At 33.6% G+C, this 20,879-nt stretch overlaps 1 protein-coding gene across 1 annotated transcript in view; it reads right to left on the reverse strand.

Moving 5' to 3' along the window:
• LOC112912588 (low-density lipoprotein receptor-related protein 1B-like) overlaps window positions 1-20,879 on the reverse strand; it is a 332,717-nt gene that overhangs the window by 242,294 nt on the left and 69,544 nt on the right. Inside the window, exons 8-13 of the mRNA XM_072745200.1 lie at window positions 14,236-14,349; window positions 13,843-13,992; window positions 10,966-11,088; window positions 9,075-9,194; window positions 4,450-4,578; window positions 1,221-1,343 (exon numbers count right to left, since the gene is read on the reverse strand). Coding sequence (XP_072601301.1) covers window positions 1,221-1,343; window positions 4,450-4,578; window positions 9,075-9,194; window positions 10,966-11,088; window positions 13,843-13,992; window positions 14,236-14,349 — 759 coding nt within the window. The remainder of the gene's footprint in view (window positions 1-1,220; window positions 1,344-4,449; window positions 4,579-9,074; window positions 9,195-10,965; window positions 11,089-13,842; window positions 13,993-14,235; window positions 14,350-20,879) is intronic.

Consider the following 20,879-nt stretch of genomic DNA (forward strand, 5'->3'; position numbering starts at 1 on the left):
AAAAATTTTAATAATTTTTTTAAAGACTTTATTTGTTTATTCATGAGAGACACAGAGAGAGAGAGGCAGAGACACAGGCAGAGGGAGAAGCAGGCTCCCTGCAAGGTGCCTGATGTGGGACTCATCCCAAATTCCGGGATTACACCCTGGGCCGAAGGTAGGTGCTCAACTGCTGAGCCACCCAGGCGTCCCATAGTGCTTCAAAACTTATTCTCTCAGCTCTGATCCCATGTATTGTGATTCTTAGTCACATCTGACAACGTGTGCTATTATTCTAGCATGTATTTCTGATTTTCCTGTTTGTCTGCAATTTCTTCTAGGATATGTCTCATTCATTTCCATATCAACTGCGTAAGTATCTAGCAGAGGGAAGATACTCAATCAGACATAACTCTACTTCAAATTTACATCTCAAGGTATGATGCACCTTTTAAAATATCACATCGAATCCATGACTTAATTGTGAAAAGATCGTAAAAACTGGGATTCGCTGATTTCAAAGAGATTGCTCTCAAAGACCAAGACTATAGACACAACACAAGGAGAACAAAGGAGGGCACTAAATCTACTGTCTTTCGTGATTATATGTGGATTTTATGGCTTTTCATCTTATATTTATTCATGTACACATTTAAGTTTTTGTTTTTTACAAAAATACTAGGTTTGTGTAAAATTTCAATTTCACGTAAGAACTTTTCATGATTTTCACTACAAAAGCTACATTTGTATCTATATATACATTATATATGTGATGGTCAGATAAATATATATGCGATGACAAGATAAATGTCACAATAATATTAAATTTTAAGAAATAAGCACACATGTAAGAAGATAAGGTGAAAGAAGAATGTTAATTATACAGTTTCTCTGATAATTGTGAATTCTATTTTTTCTTCATTCAAATACTTGATTTGGCTATAAGACTGAATTAGCTAGCCATATATTGTTTTTCAACCAAAAGACATTTTATAACTATTTCCCCCATGTGCTTCCTAATAAGAACATATTATATGTAGACATGATCTCCAAATCAATGTATAATTATGCATTAGAGTTTAAAGAGGTTATTGAGGTACTACTATGGGTAACTGAGCTTACATGCCCTTTGTGACACTAAGAAATGTGTTGTTTTTGTCATTTATTTATTTCCTGAGTCATCCTAAAAGACTATTATTTAGCCAGAGAATCTCTTCCATGAAAAGTTTGGATATGCTTACCACACTGCTGTGACTCATCTGAGCCATCTCCACAGTCATCATCATGGTCACAAACAAATTGCTTGGGGATGCACACTTTATTATGACACATGAAAGCATTTTCATCACATGTATTATTGGGAGCTAAGAAAGATATCACAAAGAATGAAGTTAGATGAGTCCCTATTTTACTTTTCCCCATGTGAGGAGTTTGGGGAATGTATGTTATTATACTCAATAATTCATAGTTATTTAGAAAAAGAAAAGTTTGCTCAATATTCTATTCATAATATATATCAACTACATATAAATTCCTAATATATATTAACATATACCAAATATATTAATGTAATTCAAAGTTTCAGTATTAATATATTCAACAATTCCAGAGTGACCCTAAAATTTCAGGACATTTAGCAATCTGTAAGTTTGCTGAGGGATGAATTCAAACATTCACATGTGATTAAAAAAAAAAAAGACACTCAACTGTAATAATGCGGCTGGATTTTTTTCTCTCCTCATTCCTTTACTAATATTAGTAAAGTGATAAAAAAAATTGAAACCTTGCTTCCTTGTGAAAAATGGAACTGAAAAGACTACCAAGCACTATTGCTTATGATGAAGTGAAAAGAAAGCATCAAAAGAGCTAAGAAAGTTATTGTCTCTAAGATGAAAATAAAACTTCTCGGTTAAATTAAGATCTATGGTGTGATAAGCCCAAGCATTAAGCACCACATCAAATTAGGGATATCTATCCACAAAATGGAATATCGATTCTTTCGGAATCCTGAGCCATGACAATAGTGCTGTAGCAAAGGTCCAAACCAAGGGGGAGAACGGTTGACCAAAAAGTCCAATAACTTTCAGCAAAAGTTCAAAAGCTGGTAACTTGTGCAGAGTGAATTAATGTTAATATGCACAGAACAATATGCATAGAAGCACAGTGGTTTGAAGAGATCATTTTCAATTACCTTGTCTTGTTTAATGGATAGATGCTATGGTAGGACTCAAGGTTTGGGGTATTTTGAATGTAAAAAAAATCTTCTATATAATGGATGTTAACTAAACTTATTGTGCTAATCAGTGCACAATATTGCATATACCAAATCATTATGTTGTACACCTAAAACTAATACAATGCTATATGCCAATTATATCTCAGTTTTAAATAAAAAAGGACTCTGAAACATGGCATTACAAGATACTAGAAAGGGCAAGGCTTTGCAAAGGGTCACTCTGCTACTTATGATTTGTATCCTGAGGAAGGTATTTACCTTCTTGCTGCATCTGTTTCTTTATCTGTTTAATGGGGATAATAAAACCTATCTGATAAACTTCTTGCAGGAACTAGATAAGGTATATGAAGCAGATCAGCTCATTTCAGGAACTCAATAAATTCCAGGATGCTACTTAAATTCCTATCTGTGTAACAATTATTTTTGGCAGATCCTCAAAAACATTTCACTGAGATACTTTGAGAACTCAATAATGCAAATAAAAGCACCTACCAAAATAATTGACATATAATGGGCACTTGAAAAAAATTACATGACTTCTAACCTCCTTCCATGTCTTAATAGGCACTTCCCTCTACATAGAACACCTCTCTTTTTTCTCTTTGTTCTTTATGACTCAATAACGTTATTTTTCTTGAAATCCTTCAGTGACATTTCTAGTGTTTTTTGTATATTATTTCTTTGTGATGACCTCGTATCATTTCTATATTTCATCTGTCACTGAAGGCATAATTATTCTTTTACAAGCCCTATTGGCTCCCTACCCCCAGACTTCCCTGTCTTGAAAAAAGGAAATCTCTGCTTTCAAGTCCATAATGACTAAAATAGAGACAAGACTAAGTAAAACAAAAAGGATTCCTTGGGTTTAATCAAGTGTAATTTATTTTCAACAAACTTATCTTCAAAAATGATGTGGAAGCCACGTAGGAGCCGCATTAAAAACTGCCCATTATAAGAAAAGTAAAACACAGTTACTAATAACTCCTCTAACTTTGAACTGTATGACAGCTTATATAACTCCAGTGAATTATGCCAATTCTAATACGTGAATTCTTTTTTTTTTTTTTTGAAACATAAGCAACAGAGGCTTATTTAGCATTAACGCTTTCAGGTCACTTGAGTACAATTTGTTGTATTTTAGCATAATTTACTTAATAGCACCCATGTGTTCCAAAAGTGCTAATATGCCTCCCAGAGTGTTAACTTGCTACAATAGCAACAGTATACTGGGACCATCTGGTCCCTGAATTGAGGCATAATCCTTTATTATGTAGCCCTCAGTAGCCCCATTGACCTTTACAGACACACAAATCAGTTTCAAGATCAAAGTGAATCATTCTACTATAGCATGAGTTCTGTGCTCATAGGCCTGCCTCAAAGTTTGTTCTTCCTTCTCCACTTAACTACGCCTTCCACCTCCACACACGCACACCCGCATACACACACACCTATGGTATGGCTTCAAATATAGTTGTAAAGACCTCAAGACGGGTCCTTGGTGAGATAATTAGCAGAATTCACTTTAATGAGCAGAATTCACAGCACTATTTCTGACAAATTGCTCATCTCAATAGATCCCCATGTGACCTTGGGACCTGCATTCAAATACTCGGCTCCTTCATTCTCTTGATCAAGCAAAGGAATTTATCTAAATTTTTACTGTTGAGCAATTCCGTGAAAATTTCCTGAGGTGACCAAGAGTCAGAGACTTAATAAATTGTCTGACCTCCTAAGGTGTTCCCCCAATCCCCTGGCTTCATTCAGCTATAGCCATACTATTTTTACCTGACCTAAGGGTTAATACCCTCTCCGTAGGACTAATAGGTGTTTACTGACCTTCTGATCAGTAGTTATTTGGGATCACATCAGCCATTTATAGAGTGTCCGTAATAGGCAATCTAAAAGCCTTTGTGGGGGTAGGGTTGGGGTTCTAGAAAAAAAATAACAAATCTCCCACAGTCACACACACACATCAGGAAGCTACATAACCTCAGAAGCGAAATGATGAATCTGGGTTCATCAGAATGGTTTTAAAATGGGTAGTATTTTTGAAAAACTCTGAACAGCAGTTAGGTAGAGGGGTTGCTGGACTATTATGGTGACCACATGGCACCTGATGAATTCTGATACTACTTATGAGTCCAGGGATTGGGAAAGTGAGAGAAAATGAGATATGGTGAGTACTGCAAAAGCAAGAGTCTGCCTTCCTTCACACAGAGCCCCACGTGTCCTACCACAGCCCGCTGTGGAGAGCTCATCACTTCCATTAGGACAGTCCCTTTCACCATCACACAGCCAGTGTCGTGGTACACACGCGTGGGAGCCCTGGCAGCTGAACATGTCGACTGCACAGGTCGCAGCGCCTGAAACCCAAGGAAAGAATGCTATTAAGGTCACTACATGTCTGCTGGGAAAGGGCTCAGGCTTATATTCCCTGTAGAAAGAAAGGAAACAGAAGAATGCTGCTGAAAAGGAAGAGATTATTGCTATCAAATCATCACACATTATCCTTCTCCTAGAGATGTTTATGCATTTTCCTCTCGGGATGCATTCCTTCCTAAATGCAGGTATTAGATGTCCTAAGGCTGCATGGCAGAAAATAATAAAGATCTTTTCTCCGTAGAAGATGTAGCAAGGCATAGAAATGCCATAGAATTGGTAATAAACGATGATAAAATTTCTCAAAGACTGAACTGAACCTAAAAGGATAATAATAATAATGGCATTTTTATTACTTGATATATGCTAGGCACTTAATATATTTACTCATTTAATTCTTGCAAAAATTCCAACCAGGACTATTATTTGTGTCATTTCACTGATAGGAAACTGAGGTTCACAGAAGCTGAATAGCGTGCAGAATGTCACAAGTTGCTCAGGATGCCACGAATTGAGTTGGGGATCCAAAAACCCTTCTGATTCCTAAGCACTTTCTCTTAACAACTGAGGTCATTGACTGTCACTCCCTACCTTGTGTTGTTGAAAAGAATAAATGTACACACGTTTCTTTTGTTTTTACACACTTAATAAACAGAATCTACTTTTTCTCTGCTCTGTAATTCAATGTTTCCCTTAGAGGCATGTTTTTCAAATGTATGCAGAAAAAAATATATATATATGCTTGCTGACTCTGATGATAAAGAGTCATAGGTGGTCCCTTTGTTTCTCCTTATATGGGTATAAGGTAATCATATGGAATAGAACAGGATTATTTCTCATGATGTTTTCCTAGCCTCCAGTACAGTTGTACATATGGAATGCTTTGTTTATTTATAGAAAATACTTGTTGAGTGAATCAGTTACAAGACCCTGAGATCATGTTCTAACTTTTCTTTAACTTCATTTTCCTGTGAACAAAAGCTACCTGTAGAATAGATGCTGAAACATGCATTGCTAGAATTAGTTTTTTAAATGCTAATATCTGCAGGAAGAAAATATGACTGAATAAAATGATGAGAGATATTTGGTTCCAAACATTTAAAGCAGTGACCAAAATGGTTTAATTATATAACCATTATCATCTTTCTTTTCAGCTGTAGAGTTGTTATGAGCAGATAATGCCTTTTATTGCAATGCTTTCAATATGGAGGGCAGCGGGGTGCCAAAATAAAACCCTTTGAGGATTTTTTCCATCATAAACATGACTGTCCTTGACATATACTTTAGCTTGGAGGACAGGACGGCAAGTGAATATAGAAAAGTCCTCCAGGTAATTCAGATTTTTTCATTGGATAGAGGATCTGTGCTAATAGGATGAGATTTAATATGATCTCTATTACTGGAGAGAAATCATAAAAATCTATTAAATAAATGTCGCTTTCATTTAAAAATGAATTTACCTGCTACCTATTATGTCTTTAATACCTTCTATAATAGAATTACGTTCCTAAAGAATTTATTTTTATACTATTCCTTATTATGATCTATCTTTTCAAGCTTGCTATAAGAATATAAAGTGTCACTTTCACTATTATGCTCTCAATTAGTGCTTTAATTTCCATAATATTTTTGTTATTTAGCTTGGGATTTTTACAAACTGCATTCTCTTTTGGTAAGGAAGTTTTGATACTTCCTTTTCTACTTTCTTATTATCACCCCAATTTATTCTCAGGGTAGGCATAATAGATATAACATCAATTTGGCTGTTGAGAAATTTAATTCTGTATGACCTTGGAGAAGACTAGTGTCTGAGTTTCACTATTTGTAAAATGAGGGGTATGACTAGATAATTACTAAGATACCTCAAGCTATAAAATGGCATAAAGCTCTTTGCAGCTAATTTTCTGGCTCCCCTGATAGTATTTAACAGATTCTGTATTAAGAGCATGCCAAAACATCATAGTCAATTGGAAAGAAAATGGGCCAAAGAAAAAACTCATGGCTTCATTCTATAGTTACCCCTGCCATCTGGAGACACATTGCCTTCCTCAGGGAAATGAATCCCAAGAAAGGAAGAAGACAAGCTGAAAGATTTCTACCAGATACATCCTGTGCACCTGCTCAGACATAATATTTGATTGGTTAGAGTCACCATCCCACTTAGGAAGCATTCAAGAAATCTGAATTCGGGTCTTAGCCCTGTCATCACTGACGGATTCACTGGGTGACCTCAGGCAATTTGTTAACTTCTTTGAGTTTCTCTTTTTTCATCTGTCAAATGATGAAGGTGGACCAGAGGCAATTCTTTTTTTTTTTTTTTTAAGCTTTTATTTATTTATGAGAGAGAGAGAGAGAGAGAGCGCAAGCAGGGGGAGCAGCAGGCAGGGGGATGAGGGACAAGCAAGATCCTCATGGAGTTAGGAGCACTATGATCCCAGAATCCTGAGATCATGAGCTGAGCCAAAGCAGACGTTTAACTGACTGAGCCACTCAGGAGCCCAGATGACGATTTTCAAAATGAGATCCTCAGATTTCCAAGTCAGAACCATTCTTGTGCTTCTTAAGAAAGGTTGTGTTTACAGCCCACATTAGAATATTTGAAGGTGAAGATTAAGAATCTACATTTTTAACAAACTTCTAAGAAGGATCTTTTGTGCACTAGAGAGGAGAACCACTGAAATAAATTATTTATAAAATTCCTTTCCAATTCTAGTATATTAAATTCAGTTCATTGAATGATACTGAGTCGAAAGCAGGTTTTTTTCTTTTTTTAATGTGTCTCCAGGTTGGTAGTTAGCATGTAAAATGCAGTCTGTAATTAAATGAAATAGACTGAGTGTTTTGATAACAAGTAAACATGTCCATTACCATTTTAATTCTTTAAAAAAAATTATCAGGACTCTGATAGATGTAGATGTGGCAATAATACTGAAAAATAAGGGAGAGAGCAGGAGAAATAGAACAAAAGAGAAGGGAAATAATTTATATTGTGTACATGTGTACAAATCATGTATAGATGACCACTATAGTTACATAAAGGAGTTCTTTTTTGTATCCTCTTAATAAGTAAGGAAAATACAGATGTAGGAGGATTCAACTCTGGTTTCAGGGTCTTTATATCTTCTACTATATTGTATCCACTCAGGAAGGACAGAAGTATCAACTGAGCCATTTAATATAGGGTTAAACAAAGGGTCAAAAAGCAAGATGATTTTAAAGACTGGAAACATGTTCAACCCATCCATCCTAAGTAGGTAATTATTTTGTTAAAATCAAAGAAAATTAATAGCAAAGAAAAACAAAAGAGTTAAAAGTGACCAGCTAGACAATACAATTGATTACTGATTTCTTTTTCCTTTCAGAGCTTTTTGATAGTGATTTTTCTATCTTTATCTGTTGTATAACTAAGTTGTTTCAGCTGTGTAAATAAAAAGTAGATTTGGGGTGGCTTAAATACCAGAAAATAAATTGCCTACTTTCAGAGGACACTTCCAATTTTATATTATTTACAGAGAACTTCAGTTTGGCTTGAGTAGTATAAAATCCTATCTATCTGTCTCCATGGTAGTGACCTAAAAAGCAGGCCACAACTACTGAAATTTAAAAGTGGTGTTAAGTATACTTCACTCTGTACATGTACCTTATCCTATGACTCAGATCCTTTTCCCTCTAAAATAGGGTAGAATAACAGCTATGAAACAGTGCTAATATAATGACTAAATATTTTATGCCTATAAATACAAACACATATAGAAATAGATCAGAAAGATAGACAAATAGGCATGTAAATAAATAAATTAATAGAATGCCTGGCTATTTGTCATAAATTTATACAGATTGGACCATCTCCTCTTTTACCTCTTAAAATTTTAAGTTAATAATTCCATTTAAGCTATTTGTTTAATGTTTATGATTATTTAAAAGCAATTACATTGGCTTTGTAGTTGATATGTAGTAGGACACTCAAACTAAACTCTAATCCTATAAAGCTGTTTTTTGAAGTACATTTTAAAATTATATACAATAGCGCCCTTTTTTACTTCCTATAATTCAGTAATAATAATCACCAAAATACATGTGTATACAAATGCAAATAGCATGTGTGGCTTGTGGCAGTATAAATCAGGATATTTTGAAGGGTAATTTAACTATTCATATCAAAGGCTATAAAAAATGTTTGATCATTTGATGCAAGTAATCCCAGTCATTCAGATCTAGGCTAAAGAAGAATTTGAAGACTAAAAAAGTAAAATTAACAAATACATTCATTGTGTGAATATTCAGAAAAAATTCTAAAAATTGAATAACTGTGTATATAAAAAATAGAATAATAGGTTGTCATTAAAATCATAAATCCAGCTAGATAGAAATGCAATGCTAAATTTAACACAGTAGAAAACAGAGTTTTATATATGATCTAAAATACTAGTGCATATATATCATATGCCTCAAACTTGAGAACACAAAAGAAACAACTCACCGCAAATGCTATCACTTTCATCTAATCCATCCCCGCAATCATCCTCTCCATCACAGATCCAATGTTTAGATATACATTTTTGTGCAGAACAAGCAAATTGGTTCCAAGAACAAGAAGAATCTAGAAAACAAACAAAAATGTTTGTTTTAGATGAAAAAGAAAAAAAATATAATTTGAGACTGTCTTTGGACAGATCTGACAATGAGAAAGTCCTTCCTTAGACTCTGCTAAAATAAATTGTCCTATGATACAACAAGCCAAATTCTTCTTAGCCTATGACAGCTCTATGAAATTTTGACAACAGCCTGTGTATTCCCTCTCAGTGGCCAGGTTATGCAACATTTTTTCTCCCACAGAATTTTCACAGGGTTTGACTTTGAGCTGCTCATTACGCTAGCCACTCTCCCCTAAATATATTCCAGGGTGTCATTTAAAAACAAAGCAAACCAACACAAAAAACACAACATCTGGTGCACAGATATAAAACAAATATTCCAAGTGTGGTTTAGTCATTCCTTCTAATTTCTAATTGCTTTTTGGAGAAATAGAGAAAAAAAATGTGTCATAGGAAAAATTACAATATGATATATTCACCAGCATATATATTTGTTTTTAATGATGGGGTGACTAAAGAGGTTTTAGCTTGATGACAAGTCACCAGTTTCACATCCATACATACTAAACACTTAGATATTTTTACTTCTTTTGAGGACACTAAAGTCTGACTAATAATAATCCAAAATGATTGGTAAGGTGGCTTTTGTTTTATTACCAAATTATTCATTTATAATAATGTATTCTATTTAATTCCAAGGTGAGGTTTATGTTTGTTCTCCTCCACCCTCAGCCTATCCCTCCCCTCAGCATCACCAGACAAGATCCAAAAATCAAATCTTTCCAAATTCAACTATTCCAAATGTAAATTGTAATAAAAATAAACATTTAGATTTTGATGCTATAGACTACTTTAAACCCTTGTATCTTAATTTAAAATATTCACTTAGATAACTTATAAAAGAGAGAAGTTTAGAAAAACTAAAGACTGGAAAAAATGAAACTAAAGAAAATACAACCATCTAATGGCTTCCTGTCCAGATACTATGAATCTACATAAACTATTTGTAAAGTTCTCTGTTAATCCTGTTCACAATCTGACTCTAATGTAAAGATATATAGCATCTTAATCAAACAAAATGCACCTTCATATTTCAAGATGACATTTACTTTTAGAGGAGTTTGACATTTCATAGAGGATCCATTTTTAATCTTTTCTTCTATTTTGTCTATTCACCATAGTGTATGTTATTTGTGTTAAATGAAAATAGTGAATATATGCTTTCTTTCCCTATAGGAAATTTCTTTGTCCTAGAAATTACAAAATCCATAAATTCTATAAAATAAATTTTAAAAATCTGTCTTGCCTTGCCAAGTAAAATGAATGTACACACACACACAGAAATTAGGAGGCAGGTGGTGAAAGACGAGAGTTTGAGGAAATACAAGTTTAAGTACTATTTAAAGCTAAACATGTAATTAATAGAAACATTTAGAATAATTTTAGTCAATAGTAAGTAGGGAGCTAAATCCTTATTTTTCATTGCAGAAAGTAAATATGTTAACATTTTAAGTTAATAGGTCCGAAAATAAAGGTACATCATTTAGACCGATGAAGGTAACCACTAACAAAAGCAGGAAAAGTTGAAAGAAAAGTCTGGGGCAGGAGACTTATTCCTCATTTTAAGTTCTTCTGCTCTATGTTCATTTTTGTATTATCTAATAAAAATGATAATTGTTAAAATTAATTAGTAATGTTTTATATAAAAGCCCTATGTAATAAAACACTGGCATATAAATAATAATATGACATATAGAATAACATATAATGTCTCACCACAGTGGAATTCATCAAGTCCATCCTCACAATCTTTCTGACCATCACATATCCAGGTATTCAAAATGCATCTTCCACTAGGACAACCAAAATAATTTTCTTCACATTTGTGTTTGTTTTGAACTGTGATAAAATACAAAATGTAATGTCAAAAAATTTGAATTAATCTTAGACTTCCGCAATATAGGTAGATGATAAAACAGTAATATTCCTTAACGGAAGATATAAATAAGAATACTTGAATTAAAAAAAGAGCCAAGATGGTCTCTTCAAGAGGGTCAAGGTCATGAAAACCAAGGAAAAGCTAAAACAAACAAACAAACAAAAAACAACAAAAAACCCAGCACAGACCAGAGGAGACAAGGAAGACATGATAATCAAATCCGATCTAGGATTGGATCCTGGATCTGAAGGAAGATACTAATGAAAAAACGTGTTAAATCCAAATAATGTGGATTCACATTAAGATAAATTAAATAAAATAACTGAGGTAATTATAAAGTGAATGAGCCTAAGGCCAAAGAAGCATCTTTGGTGGAAAATGCCTGTAATTCTATATTCATAAAAATAAATAACATAAAAAGATTAATGGATTTTTACTGAGAAAGTGTGGGCATGATGCTCCTACTGTCCTATAATCTGAGCATGCTTTGACAAGGTTTATACAAGCATTCTTTATTTTAAAAAGAAAGAGAACTTAGAATCTCTAGAACTGTTAACCATGAGAAATATCATGAGAATCATATGTATTTGTATGTAAAATTATTATATATATATTTTTTAGATTGTATAGTTTTGTATTATTCTGACTTCTAAGGCTACATATAAAATATTAGATTTTTCTCAACTGAATGTCATCAGTTCCCTTGCACCATCAGCTTTACATAGTTTTAGACTGGTCCAGAGCCAATTTGGAAGCAAATTTTATAGTATATATATCACACTATAATAATCCATTCACACTGTAATAATCACACAACAATAATCCATTGTAGCTGTATTAAGATAATTATTTCATTATATCTTTTCAACTGTCAACTTTGTAGATTAAAGATGAAAGTAAAATTTTTGACAAAATTCACCACTAAACCCAAAAGTCCTGTGATTTATGTCTTACTTTTTCTTAGGACTAGCCTCAATACAAACTAAGGTATTTAGACTGACCCACTACTGGCTTTCTGTCTATCTACCTGTCTTATTAGTCTACATGAGCTCCCCTTTCTTCTTTATTATAATCACAATTCTTTATTTAAAAGTTATTTTAAATAACTAAATTAATAAATTAATAATTTATTAACTATATTTAACAGTATAATTTACCTAAATAATAATTTAGTTAATAGTTAATAGTATAATTACTATTATATAACTATTAGTTAATTATATAACTATAATTAACTAATAGTTAATTTAGTTAATAGTATAATTTAACTAAATAATAATTTAACTAAATAATAAATTAAAAGTTATTTATTTAAAAGTTAACTTTAAAATAATTTATTAATATTAAAAATATATAAAGACCACAGTCATGTTATATTATGTATAATATATTATATTAATATAATATATTATATGTGATATATAATAAGTTTTTATATATATGTAAGTTTAATGGGTATCCATTATATGTTGCCTTCATATTAATTTTTAAAATTAACTACAGCTACTGTGAGGTACATAATTGTTGTAGAAAGAACAATGGATTAAGAATCTAGACACCCAGGCTCCAGGAGTCTAAATCAATGCTACTATATTTCTTTTAAAATATTTTATTTAATTAGAAATATAATGTGGAAGACTTGTGGTGAGCCACAGTCCCCAGTGCATATAAAAATTCTTCATAAAGCCAGAAAAGTTCTTGAACTCCTTCTACAATGCAGCTAGCCTTCCAAATCTAGAAGGGACAAAAATGGTATCATAGAATGTTACACACTGTTGAGCACGAAAACAAAAAATAAATAAAAGGAATCTGCTGTTGCCCAATTAGGTGATAGATTATGATTTAAAAATATAGGTTTTTCACAGTAGATTGTGTGCACGTGTTTATGCCGCTGTATAGAATATCTACGAATGTAGTTTATTAAATATTTCAAAAAATTATTATATGTCAACTAAACATGGAAAAAGTGAGTGAAGCAGCAGGATAAGGAGAAAGAAATATAGTATGAGGACACATTTAATAGTTTCCTACAAATCATATCTACTTCCAGTTACAGTAATTTAACACTCTTATTTTCTTTTCTTTTTTTTTTTTTTCATTTGTTTTCTGAAATAATTCAAAAGAACAGGATCATGACTTTTTAATGGAAAACATTCTGCTAAGAATACAAATGACACTTTTAGAATTTATGTATGTAAAGATGGTTAAAAGTCAGATATAAATATGCCTTTCTGGCCCTGACTAAGTGATAATTGCTATTACCCCGTACTACTATGTCGGAAGATTGTGTAAACTTCATCAAACAGTCTAACATGGCAAATACAAGCTGTATGGCATTGAGTAAAGCTAGTGGTAAGAAATGTTTCTCTTTCCCTTTAGTGTATGCATAGTTTTTTCTCACTATGTAATACCTCCCTGGCAATTTTAGAGATCACATATTTTAAGAAAGACTTAATCATCAACTTTAAGAGGATTAATCATGAACTGAACCTTAAAAGGAAATCGATCCAAATACAGAACAGATTTCTTGAGTATCATTTCATAACTCATTAAAAAAGATCAAGGGGCATGTTTGGAACAGGATGATCCCTTGTAATTTACTCTACATCATTTAAATTTTAATCCTAACCACTGGACATATTTAATAAGTTTATTTTATACAATGAGCCTCTAAATCTCAAGGTAAGTTTTTTTTTCTTTCTTTCTAGAATTACCTGGGCATTTTAATTCATCTGAGTAGTCCCCACAGTCGTTAGAACCATCACATATCCAGCTTGGCAGGACACACAGTGAGGTCGAATTACATCTTATAAACCCTGTGGTTTTCACTCCAAGTTTATAGAAATGTGTACAATCTGTGTTATCTACAAGGAGGCAAATAGAAAAATGAAAAACACCTCATCTGCAAAGATTAGGAGCCTTCTATGCAGGTCACAGAAACAAGAAAAGTTAACCTCATTTGAAGAAATAGAAACGCAATTATCCTACACAACAGGGGTTAATTACATATCAACGCTGGACAAGGTTCAGTGAAACATTGGGCAGTGTTAGACGGAATGCCAAAGGTACCCAGGGATGAACAAACAAAAGGTAATGGAATATCTTACTGCAGTTCTTTTCATCTGAAGCATCTGCACAATCTATGTTCTGGTTGCACCGTGCTGATCTTGGAATGCATGTTCCATCTGCACAACGGAACTCAACAGCGGCACAGGTTGAAACTGGAAAAACAGGTATATAAATAAATGGATAGATGAGACAAAAGTGACTCCTTGCTCTAACATCTTGAGTACAGATGGTCCCCAACTTACCACGGTTCTGCACGATTTTTCGACTTTGTTGTAGTGGGAAAGCCATTAAGCTTTCAGTACTTCGGATTTTGAATTTTGATCTTTTTCTGGCTTAGAGATATGCAATAAGATACTCTTTCTTGATGCTGTGCAGCACCAGTGAGCCACAGCTCCCAGTAAGCTGTGTGACCACGAGGGTAAACAATGAATACACTTACAACCATTCTTTACCCAGACACCATCCTGTTTTTCACTCTCAGTAGAGTAGTCACTAAATTGCATAATATATGCAATACTTTAGTATAGGCTTTGTGTTAGATGATTTTGCCTGACTATAGCCTAATGTAATTTGTTCTGAGTACATTTAAAATAGGCTAGGCTAAGCTAAGACATTTGGTAGGTTAGGTTAATAAGTGCATTTTCAACTTACAATATTTTCAACTTATTATGGGTTTATTGGGACCTAACTGTAGTGTAAGTTGAGCAAGATCTAAATTTTAACTAATTTATATAATTTTGTTTTATTTTGCTTTAACTTTGGGAAGTCAAACTTGATCCATGGCTCCCAGTTCCACCCCCAAGCTTGGGTTAGATGCCTCATATATCTTCCCTAGTACCATATTCTTTCCTCTGTTGTGGTACCTACAATAGTTCATTGCAATTGCCTGTTTGTGTATCTGCTCCCGCACTAAGTTGTAAGCTTCATGAGAAAGCAAGGATTGTGCCTTGTTCCCATGACAGTATCGGTCCAACACCAAGCCAGCATACAAAAAAAATCAAATGTTGCTGAAAATTCTTTTTCCTTCCAACTTCAAAAGTACAAGGCTATAACACTAAGCAAATGTCTAGAGGAAGTACAAGGAAATCCCAATCTGGTTGCAAAGAAGTGGAACATTCCCTGCTTTGATAAAAAGAGCCAGACAGACAGTGAGAGAAAGAGACTGAGATGGAGAAACCACTGAACATTTGCTTTATTACTCAGAGGAAATAGCTCAGCAATGTAGAAAGCCTTCCATGCTATGTTATCCTCCTTTATATGGCCATATCACTAACATTTGGTATAGGAAAGATGAATGCCTCATGAAAGAAACATAAATGTGGTATGACTTGTCTCTATTGTTAGAAAGTATGACTTTACGATCCCCTGCTATGCTTAGATGAAAATCAGTTTCAATATGCTACTGTCATTATATATACCTTATACAGAATAGCTTATGCTTAATCATATATTCCTTTCTACTTTGCTCACACATTCATTACCATATAATGGTTTCCAGCAATATGTTGTGAACAGGTGCATGACATGCTATGTACATTAGATTAGCTTAGGTGAGATTTTTATTCCAAATTCAAATTTCCACAGGTTGATTATGTAAATGTACAACCTGAAGGGCTCTTTGATTATGCCACTTTTACTAGTGTTGATATTTTAAAGACCTTATTTAATTATAAATAGAAATTATATCAATTGTAAATGGTTAAAATGCTACCTTAAAATATGCAAATTTTACTCAAGGGTGTGTATGTCATTTGTATTTCATAATGCACTGCTCTTATTATATTTAATTGTATCTTGCAATTGTATCCTTATTTGTGCTTAAATGATGATTAGAATAAATGTTTTATTTACAATTTGCAATTATAATTGCTTCAGTGTTTTCTTCATTAAAAATAACATCTTATCTTATAAAACATATAATGCTATTATGACTAGAGATAAATACACTGTTCCAAACATGAAAAAAAAGATACTCTTCTTTTATGTCTAAAAAAGCAAAATCTCTTCCATATACCTTTCTATTACATTTTACATTCAATATTTTTTCAATAGAAACAGTAAATGAAAGACATACCATAGAAAATAATCATGGCAAGCATTTACATTTTGTTTCTTACTTTGCCATCTATTAGCAATCCCCTATTAAGACATTGTGCTCCTAAAGACTCCTTATAATCCTTTTATTTAGAAGATAGGATTCATTTCTCCTGTGAAACAATATTCTAGACCATGGTAATGTTCCTAGAGAGTCTACAAAGATTTATCTCCCTTGAGTTTCTATCTTACACTTACAGTTAGAATTTAAGAATACCAGAATGATCCCAATGGGGACAGTCACAACTCATTACATCATCTCTATCTCTCCCCAAACTGCCACAGAGAATCTTCTGTGTACATTGCAGGGAGTCCATCTGAGTGGGGATTGGTGGCAGAAAGGATGAAGAGGCGAATCATGACCCCCATGAACATGAGGATAGCATCTCACATAGTTATGAGGGCTGGAGATCCCGCAATATTACAGTAATGGTGTTTCAAAGGCTGTACTGGGGCCCTCAGGTGGAAGTAAACGTAAAGAATGCCTTGTGAGAGGAGTAGAGATATGTAGCAAGTGGAACTCAGTTTTTGATGGAATTCTGAGAAGAAGAAAGAAAGGAAAGGAATTCTGAGTAGATGAAAAGAAACTCTAACTGTGAAGGTGGAAAGGGAAGTTAAGATTTGCATTTAAAAGAAGAACGTGGGGTAAGAATGAAGTAGGGGCTCAGGAGGACTGAGTAGAGAGTGTAATATTTGCAGGATGTGTTTTTCTACCATTTTCCAATTAAAAATAGGGCTAATGAATCTTGGTGAGAAGGACGGGAAGGCCTATTAGAATACATGCAAGATGCAAATAGGAAGACTGTTCTTTACTTCAAATCCTCTCTTCACAGAGTCTGTGACTTGATATAGAGTATGGAACCCACCAGAGGGTTAAATAGAATGCTAAGTCACATTACAATGGGACATACTAAGAGGTTGCAAAATTGCATATGTAGCAGCGACAAGATGGTTGTGAGGATTAACATCTCCAGCATTTAGAAGCACGGAAGGAAAGGGAGATAGGAGAAATCCATGGGAATGCAGGAACTGTATTAAATAGGTAAACAAATACCTCTTTTACCAAAACCTCTTCCTCTATGTTCCTTCAACTATATTTCTTCCTCACTTTGTTTTGGTCAGTCAAGTATTGAAATTTGTTTCACCCTTAGGGTGATTTTTGAGGGAGAAATATGTTGGAATCTCTAATTTGTCAAGTGAATATGAAAGCTTTCTGACAATTTTTCCTCAGGCTAAAAGTCTGAAAAAGAGAGAAAAGAAAATAATGTAGTCCTAATAAAGATAATCCAAGTGAGAAATACAAGACTTTTCCCTCCAGATAGTCCAAAAGAAAAAGTAAGCCCACAAAATGTGAGTGAAAACATACCAGAGCCACCCCAGGAATAGCAATAAGATACTACAAAGGAAGATCTGACAGGGACTGTGGATCAAAGCAGCAGTAAAAGAGAAAGTAAAACCATTCTTTACCTCACATACTTTCTTAATTTTTCTTGCATCCACTTTCTTGATTCCATGTCAGTAAAAAGATTAATGAGATAGGAAAGGTAAAACATGGATTTTGTGATTTTAGGACATTTCTTATAAATAACTTAAATCAATGTTTTCTCTTCCAAATTCCCTGCCCAGAGGCAGCACAGGGCAGCTGACATGGAAAGAGAAAGAAAGAAGAAAGAAGAAATAAAGAAGAAAGAGAGAAAGAAAGAAAGAAAGAAAGAAAGAGAGAAAGAAAGAAAGAAAGAGGCTAAGAAGCAAGCATTAAATTTGCTGTCATGTCTCATTTGTTTACTCTCAAGCCACATCTTTTATTTTATTTACTGCTTAGGCTCTAAGGGTATGCAAACCCAGAAGGAATGATGATTTCATCTATAGGCATGCTTATTCTTTTCTTTTGCTTATTGTTTGTGGAATCTTCAAAGTTTTGCTCTGAACTTATGAAAAAAAATACAAAAAACTAAGACCAGTTTCCTCTCTATCAGGTAGCCTTAGAACTACTTAGCTTTCCAGTTCTCCTAAAGGTGTCCAAGTGATCCCGGCAAGTTCAGATACTTCCCAAGGGGAGTAATTAGAAACATCTCAATAGGGAGAGAAGGAGGGATATTATGTGCTCTCCTAAACCTATTCACTCAATCTCTCACACACACTGGAAGAGGAAACCAGGGTGACAAACTTTCTGAAGAACTCTTCAAGTTATCCCCCCTCTGCTCCCACCCCGCCAGATTGCCTGGGGTCTAAAACTCTCAGGGCAGTTATAAAAGATTTACAAGGCTTTAGGGTTGTGCTTTCCCTCAAATGGAGAAGAAACCAAAACTGATTCCTTGTAACATCCATTTCCACTCTGCCTTGTGGAATAATAATGATAACAATAACATATTAATATTAATATATTCATATTATATTATTAATCATATAATTAATATGGTATTATTATGAACATCTAAACTAATTAATATATTACTATTAATATATTGATATATTATGAACTAATTATATATGATTAATATATTAATATTATTATGAACATCTAAACTAAAGAAATAAAAGTGCAATAGTACTTCAAATAATTTACAGATGATGCCACTGTAGTCTCTCTCCATAGCCTATCAAACTCTTTTGTATATATTGACTTTCTATTGTACTAATTTGAATTCTTCGCGTCTTTATTTACATTAAACAGTAATAAGTGGTTTGTGTGTGTGTGTCTGCACACATATATACAACAAAGGACTGCATGTACATGTTGTATGGATGATAGAAACAGAGAAGGAGTATCTGGAAGAAAAGACTTGGAAAGAAAACTCCTTTTCCATTATCTTCGAGCCCTTCCGTCCTTCTTTTCAAACTTCATCATCTTTTAGATACTGTAAGGTTCCATTTGCTGCATGGATACACATCTGAATTACTGATTTATAAGATAAACTGGCTTATAGGATATGGACCCAGAGAAATCTCTCCCTTAGGATGTGAAATGTGACTGACAAGGACACCATGTGAACAAATTTGTGAGAAAACTCAAATCCAAAAGATATAACTGTAATAAGTAATCTCTCATCTAAAAAGCTACCTGTTTGTTTCTCCTAAAAGAGAGAGTCCACTTAAATCTACTAATTTCTAGTAAGTAATATGGTGTATGTTTGAGTTTCCACACACACTGTTAGTTTAAATGTCCTACATTCTGCGGGAAGAATTTCAAGGCATACATTTTGTTGTTGCTGCTGTTTTTAAGGTATCCAATTGCTATTAGTTTTACACTATTCTTACAACAAAATAAAAGTTTTAACAGAAACTTGATTCACAGATGCAGTAGTTATTGCCCAAGGAGCTGGCTGAGCTAGCTATAACCCAGAAATCAAGAGTTTAGCCTACGAAAGGGGAAATAACATTTTGAGTTATTTTTATTGTTATTCAGCAGCATATTGATGATGTTAGGCAGGATAAAACCTATCTGTATTTTTTGGAAAACTTATTTCTTCACTTACCACATAAGAATTTAATATACACCTACCAGGTAGTGGGTGCTATATTTCATGAACCCAAATTCACTAATTTATTTATCACCTTTGAATTTTTTTTTCATTTTTTCAAGAAAATCCACTGTAACGTATTAGCTTTCCATGGTCCCTCTTATGACCTTTGTTTTAAAATCTGCTCTCTGTATCTTTTGTTCCATTCCTTCACATTCTAGCTTGATATTCTTATCTTTATCCTAGTTTCCTATAACGTCTATCCTAGTTATCCTATAACATCTTCATTATATTCTCTTTTCCTGCTTGCAAATAACTGACAAAAAAAATGCCCTTTGGGGGGGTTCTAACTTCTAGTTTGCTTTCCTCCTTTCTTCCAAATACTTCATTTCCCTCCACTTATTCCCTGTAGCTTACTATATTTTATCATTTTTAATCTTTTATAGATAATATGAAATAACAGCTGATTTAATCTGCAAAAGTATCTGGCTCTTCCTACACTACAGTGTCAACCTTAGCTAGTGAGCTACTCAAGTGTTTGGCCAATGTCTTAGTCTAAGATGTGGAGTAACTTCCAAACCAAACTTTTCTAGCTACAAATTGATCTGTACACATTCTGTTCTCTAACACAACTTTGCATCACCTTCTCATAGCATCTGTACTTCACATCTTTCCTTTATCATCAATGTTTTCTAAACAAAGTTTTACTTTATTTACTCCTTCACCATCCATTTTCTGCACGATCCCAGGGAGATTTGGCTTTTCTTTACCATTCCACTGAATTGACTTGCATGAAGGTAACCAAGAGATTATCTCCTATTTGCCAGGTTCAATGACTGCCTTACCTATACCTGCCCTCTTGCCTTCCCTTAACACCTTAAAATGCTAACTGATTAAAAAAAATAATAACAATACATTTCTCATGAAGATCTTTCCATTACTCCTTTGGTCAATTTCTCCTTTTTTATATTATTAGTGTCTTTTTTTTTTTATTTCAATAGGTAATTCTAATGTACTCTCCTACAACGACTAGTACTCTATACATCCTCTGAGCTTTCTCTCTGTAGTAAGTCCAAACTCAACACTCCTATTTTAATCTACTAACTGAGCTCCAGATCTGTATCTAC

Source organism: Vulpes vulpes, unplaced genomic scaffold (genome assembly GCF_048418805.1).
Source record: "Vulpes vulpes isolate BD-2025 unplaced genomic scaffold, VulVul3 Bu000000631, whole genome shotgun sequence".
In the NCBI taxonomy this organism is placed as follows: Eukaryota; Metazoa; Chordata; class Mammalia; order Carnivora; family Canidae; genus Vulpes; species Vulpes vulpes.